The 6,000-nt window shown below is 49.5% G+C and overlaps 2 protein-coding genes across 2 annotated transcripts in view; one reads left to right on the top strand and one right to left on the bottom strand.

The window, feature by feature from the left end:
- PXMP2 (peroxisomal membrane protein 2) overlaps positions 1–736 on the bottom strand; it is a 10,395-nt gene extending 9,659 nt beyond the window's left edge. Inside the window, exon 1 of the mRNA XM_077763611.1 lies at positions 674–736. Within this exon, the coding sequence (XP_077619737.1) occupies positions 674–736 (63 nt within the window). The remainder of the gene's footprint in view (positions 1–673) is intronic.
- An 868-nt stretch (positions 737–1,604) lies between these two features.
- POLE (DNA polymerase epsilon, catalytic subunit) overlaps positions 1,605–6,000 on the top strand; it is a 55,541-nt gene continuing 51,145 nt past the window's right edge. Inside the window, exons 1-7 of the mRNA XM_077763573.1 lie at positions 1,605–1,694; positions 2,113–2,193; positions 2,530–2,574; positions 2,721–2,813; positions 3,114–3,268; positions 5,403–5,544; positions 5,674–5,754. Coding sequence (XP_077619699.1) covers positions 1,620–1,694; positions 2,113–2,193; positions 2,530–2,574; positions 2,721–2,813; positions 3,114–3,268; positions 5,403–5,544; positions 5,674–5,754 — 672 coding nt within the window. The 5' untranslated portion in view covers positions 1,605–1,619. The remainder of the gene's footprint in view (positions 1,695–2,112; positions 2,194–2,529; positions 2,575–2,720; positions 2,814–3,113; positions 3,269–5,402; positions 5,545–5,673; positions 5,755–6,000) is intronic.

Genomic DNA, 6,000 nt, shown 5'->3' with positions numbered 1-6,000 from the left:
GCTGAGCTGGGAGCTCTGTGTGGGCGCGTCTGCGGTGGGAGACGTGGCTGCGCAGCGCGGCCCCTCGCCGGGTTTGTGACGCGGGCCGGTGCGGGCCGGCTTCGTGCCGGCGGAGGCCGTGTAGGCGCGGGGGGCGCGGAAGTGGTGCGGGCGCGGGCCAGGTTCCCGGAGCGCCACCCGGCTCTCCGCGTGGACGGAGTAGGTCGTTCGAGTGTTTGCTTTCAGGGAAAGGATCTTACCTTACAGCCGAGAAAGCTGCTCCCTTGTTTCTGTGTTGACCTTTCATGAGCATCACAGGTGCTGTTTATTGAGCACCCACTGTATACAGAGAGCCCTGTCTGCACATCATATGCATTATACGATTTAATTGTCACCGCTCGTTTTTGGCAGAGTTAGAATCCGGGCCAGGTTGGCGGTCATCGGGAATCTTGCTTTCTTTTGCACTGTGCCGCCGATTTTGCCGTTTCCTTGTTATGGTTACTTTCATTTCACCCTGAGACAAACTAATAGATTTGAGAACTGCCATTTTAACAATAAAAATACAAGGAAACTACTTTTTGAGTTAATTGTAGATTNCTGTGTGTGTGTGTGTGTGTGTGTGTGTGTGTGTGTGTTGTGTGCACATCGTATGTTTGTGACCACCACCACAATCAACACAACAGTTGTATCCCACGGATCCTTCCTGCTGCGTTTTTACAGCCACGACCACCTCCGTTCCTCCCTCCTCCTCATTCATGCCGGCCACTAACCCGTCGTCCGTCTCTCGTTTACTCCAAGAATGCTAGTTCAGTGGAATTGTAAAGTGTGTAATTTTAGGGGGTTGGCTTTTTTCACTCCATATGATTCCCTTGAGAGCCATCCCAGTTATTGCAGGAATCAATGAGTTTGTTCCTTTTTAATGATGAATAGTATTGCATGGGATGGATAAAACAGGTTAATTATTCACTGCTAAGGAATATCTGGGTTGTTTCCACTTTGAGACTCTCACGAATGAGCTGCTGTGCACATTTCATGCACAAGTTTTTGTATGAATGTGAGTTTCATTCTCCGGGGTAAACGCCCAGGAGTGCATGCTGGACTTCGTGCGTTTTTCATATTTCATAAGGCAGCAGCGTCCATTCACGATTGTTTTTTTAACATTTTTTTTTTTTAGTTTAGTTTTTTAAAGAGAGAGAGCGGGGTGGGGGGGCAGAGAGGGGGCAGAGGACCTGAAGCAGGCTCTGTGCTGACAACAGAGAACCCAGTGCAGGGCTCAAACTCATCAACTGTGAGATCAAGACTTGATCCAAAGTTGGACGCTCGACCACTGAGCCACCCAGGCACCCTGCGATTGTTTTATTCGTGCTCTTGTTACAGAGTTGAACAGGTTTTGAGGATCCTGCCTGTGCGGTTGTTTTAATGAATTGTTTTGCCAAATTGTGAGGGTATTTTTTTTGGGGGGGGCGGTGCATCTACGGTGTCACATCCCGAATGGTTACACCGGGTGGACTGAGCGTGGTGGACTAGATGGCGTCCTGATCGGTGGAGACAGGATTTCCCTCCTTTCGTTCAGGGACGATGGCCCCTCTTCCTCTGTCTCGGCACTCAAGCGCCTGGAGCGCAGCCAGTGGACAGATAAGATGGATATGCGGTTTGGTTTTGAGAGACTCAAGGAGCCTGGCGAGAAGACGGGCTGGCTCATCAACATGCACCCTGTAAGCACCCGGGCTTCTTTACTGTCTTCTTCCCGCTCAGGAGGGCAGCCGCACCCCTCCTAGTGGCCTAGGCCTTGGCACAGCGGGAGATAAGGTGGAGATGGCGTTGTTTGTAGCGCTCCCGCTTCCCTCTTTACCACCACTGGGCCGTCTAGAGGCTGCTGGGAAGACCAAGGTGAGGGATGTCCCTGTTAACCTGTAAAAATGCAGTTTTCAAGGATGAGGGCGAGCCTGAGAGAAAGCATCACTGGGCAGGTGTTGCAACGCAGTTCTTGTGAATGGGGCCGGGGGTGGTTATGCAGGAGTGAGGTGGGCAGAAGGGGTTTGTTTTTACGCTCAGTTTCCCAAAGAGGAGGAACGAGAGCATTCTTGAACTGTGGAGAGGGTGACGTGCCCATGCTGGCCGGTTCTCTTGTAGACCGAGATTTTAGATGAAGATAAACGCCTAGTCAGTGCCGTGGATTACTACTTTATTCAGGATGATGGGAGCAGATTTAAGGTAAGCCCCGGAACCCCAAGAAGCTAAAACCCACTCTGAGGAGGTGTGACTGGGTCCAAAGTGGTAGCTGCGAGAAGAGCGGTTGGGTCACCGTTTAGGATGTCGTGAGAGGAGCCAGCTTGGGAAGACTGACCGAGGAGTAGCGCTGTCTGCCCCAGACTGTTGCCGCTGCCCTACGTGCGGGTCTTCATTTCCTGCTGCGTTCTCTCTTAAGAGCTGTCAAGGTCAAGGATGCATTGGACGTAGGCTGCTCGTGGGTGTAACAGCAAACAGCATGTCTTCACTTTTCTCCCTTTTTTCTTTCTTGTTCCCCTGAATGGTTGGTGGCTCTTGCAGGTGGCCTTGCCCTACAAGCCGTATTTCTACATTGCAACCAGAAAGGTAAGTGTAGTTCATAGCATCAGGTCACACGACCTGAGCCGCATGTTAGGGGGGCTTCAGAACTGAATGTAAAGGGGCCTCTAGAGAAACGGGCCAGGAAGACAGATTTCACTATAGAAAGTCCTTTCGTTCTGATCTCAATTTAGGGTTGCGAGCGAGAAGTTTCATCTTTTCTGTCCAAGAAGTTTCAGGGTAAAATTGCTAAAGTAGAGACTGTGCCCAAAGAGGACCTGGACTTGGTGAGCACCACTTGGACCTTCCCGGGTGAATGAGGGGGTCTACCCTGCACGTGGAGTGGGATGGGAAGCGGCCAACTTATCACCTGCGGGGTGGTTTGGGTGGTGGGGCTTTGGTGACTGTTCGTACATCCTCCTGGAGAAGTCTCTGACGTAATTGATGCCACGCGCAGTTGGACAGGGTCCTTTGGACTTGCTGACTCTTCTACTCGATTTACCTTTGAGTCGTTCTCCCCTTATCGTCTTTCCCCAATGAAGTCCTTTTTATCTGGAATTCATGAGCACAATCTCTTCACTTTGTAGCCAAATCACTTGGTGGGTTTGAAGCGGAATTACATTAAGCTGTCCTTCAACACAGTAGAGGACCTTGTCAGAGTGAGGAAGGACATCTCCCCTGCTGTGAAGAAGAATCGGGAGCAAAGCCATGCCAGTGATGCCTACACAGCTATGCTCTCCAGGTGAGCTTCCTTCTCGGAAGCCGTCAGTCAGTCCACACTGATGGGTTCCTATGTGTCATGAGTGACAGGATGGATGGGAGGTAGGAAAACCCCACAGTGAAGTTACCTTGAGGATTGGCTTGTTCAGTGTGGAAACACTTTCAAGCAATTAGAATTTCTTTCTTTCTTTTTTTTTTAATCATTTATCTTTGAGAGAGAGTGTGTGTGCGCACGTGAGCGTGAGCACACAATCAGAGGAAGGGCAGAGAAAGAGAAGGAGACACAGAATCTCAAGCGGGCTCCAGCCTCGGAGCTGTCAGCACAGAGCCCAATGCGGGGCTTGAACTCACGAGTGGTAAGATCATGATCTGAGCTGAAGTCGGATGCTCAACTGACTGAGCTGCCCAGGTGCTCCTACATAGAATTCCCGATGTGCTGCATTTATGTTAAAGAAATGGTGGTTTCCTGGGTTATATTAAAAAAATTTTTTTTAGTGTTTTATTTTTTTCTGAGAGAGGGAGAGAGACAGCATGAGTAGGAAGGGTCAGAGAGAGAGGGAGATACAGAATCTGAAACAGGTTCTAGGCTCTGAGCTGGCAGTCAGCACAGAGCCCGACATGGGGCTTGAACCCATGAACCACGAGATTATGACCTGAGTCAAAACCAGGAGTTGGATGCTTAACCGACTGAGCCACCCAGGCGCCCCTCCTGGATTGTATTTTAGCTGTTCCTCTTTTTCTTACATAGGGGTGGGTTTGTGGCTCTAAAATTGAGTTGTGTAACAGTAGAGACATTTTGGATTCCTAGTCACACCACTTCAACTTAGTCTGTTTTCATGGCTTATGGCAAGTGTCAAGCTGCCTGCAGAGTTCACTGAATGCCTAGAGTTACATAGCACATCTCTTCTAGAAAACGTTGGTATTACACAGACAAACGTAAGTATAGGATGCCAAACACTGTTCATCAAGTGTTTAGATATTAACAATAATAGGAAACAGGCTAAGAGATGAAAAAGAGGAAATCTCGGGGCGCCTGGGTGGCTCAGTCAGTTAAGCGTCCAACTCTTGGTTTTGGCTCAGGTCATGATCTCACAGTCATGAGATTGAGCCCCTCATCGGTCTCCACAGGGGTTCTCTCTCTCTGCCCCTCCTCAGCTCGCACTCTGTCTCTCTCTCAAAATAAATAAAAAAGGACAAAATTTTGGCTAATTAGAAGTTAAGAAGACTTCAAGGGAGCTAATCTTATTCTCTGGGAAAAGATTGATATGGGGCCCTGCACATTTCTGCAGTGCACAGGCCCCGCCCTCCCAGTGTAATTACCTTTCACAGTATTGCAAGGTGTACCCAGAGGCCTGAGCCTTTTCTCTAAAACTCATTGTCTTTTTTTCCCCTTTTAATAGTTCATTTAGTATTTGGAAGCTTACTGGGCTGATATTAGAGTAAATGTTCTAGTGACAATGATTTTCTACTTTCCAATGATAAGGTAACTACGGTACAGAAAGGTACTGCTTACCAGCCACACAGAGAGCTCTGTGCGTGTCACCTCCCGACACTCCCGCAAGAGGGGCCTGTTCCTGTGACCCTGGGGTTCTCGTTGGGACACAGGGTCAGCCAGGGTGGCTCACACCTGTACCTGTGCCTCCCAAGTAACAGGGAGAGCATTTCCTTTCTTTATGTTTTTAATTGGGATGGGATGTAACGTACGTTCCGTAAAATACATGTTCTGAGCGTGCACTGAATTTCCTGCCTGTAGCCTGCTGTTTGTGGGAGGGTGTCATCCAAGGGCATCCTTTTTGTTTAAAGGATTTTTTTTTTAAGTTTGTTTTTGAGAGAGAGAGAGGAAGAGCATAAGCAGGGGAGGGGCACAGAGAGGGGGAGAGAATCCCAAGCAGACTTCACGCTGTCCGTGCAGAGCCTTACAGGTTCAAACTCATGAACTGTAAGATCATGGCCTGAGCCAAAATCAGGAGTCAGTTACTTAACCGATTGAGCCACTCAGGTGCACCCCCCGCCCCCAGTTCATTCTTTAAGAAGAGCCTGTCCTGATCCTCTCAACCACCTTTTAACTTTTGTGTTTACGTCACATGGACTCTGGTCCCCCTGCGCCATCCCCCAGCAGAGTGGAGTTGAGTAGGTGTCCTCTCTCTGTTTCCAAGTGTTCTGCAAGGGGCCAGTGTGGTTGTTGATGACGAGGAAGCCTCTAAGAAGGTCACCGACCAGTTGGACAACATCGTGGACATGCGGGAGTATGATGTGCCCTACCACATCCGCCTCTCCATTGACCTGAAGATCCATGTGGTGAGTGGGCCGTCACTTTCGGGGAGCCCCTGGCAGTCAGGAGGTGACACTGAAGGGGTAAATCAGTAGAGAAATACACCTCCTGGGACAGACACAGAGCTCTTGATTAACATGCTGCCCGGCCTGCAGGCTCACTGGTACAACGTCAGGTACCGAGGAAACGCCCTCCCTGTGGAAATCACCCGCCGAGATGACCTTGTTGAACGACCCGTAAGTAGTGCTTGCATTTCCTCCATCCTGGCTTTTCCACTTGTTTCTGGAAAGATCTAAATCAGTGCTGAAAGATGAATACAATTCAGAGATTTATTTTCTTTTTTTCCTCGAATACTTTCCTAAAAAAGTTAGAGAGAGGCGCCTGGGTGGCTCAGTCTGTAAGTGTCCAACTTCGGCTCAGGTCATGATCTCACGGTCCGTGAGTTCGAGCCCCGCATCGGGCTTTGTGCTGACAGCTCAGAG

Source organism: Crocuta crocuta, unplaced genomic scaffold, assembly GCF_008692635.1.
Source record: "Crocuta crocuta isolate KB4526 unplaced genomic scaffold, BGI_CrCroc_1.0 scaffold114, whole genome shotgun sequence".
Lineage (NCBI taxonomy): Eukaryota > Metazoa > Chordata > Mammalia > Carnivora > Hyaenidae > Crocuta > Crocuta crocuta.
The sequence above is the reverse complement of the archived record's forward strand: the minus strand, read 5'-3'. Positions and strand labels throughout refer to the sequence as shown.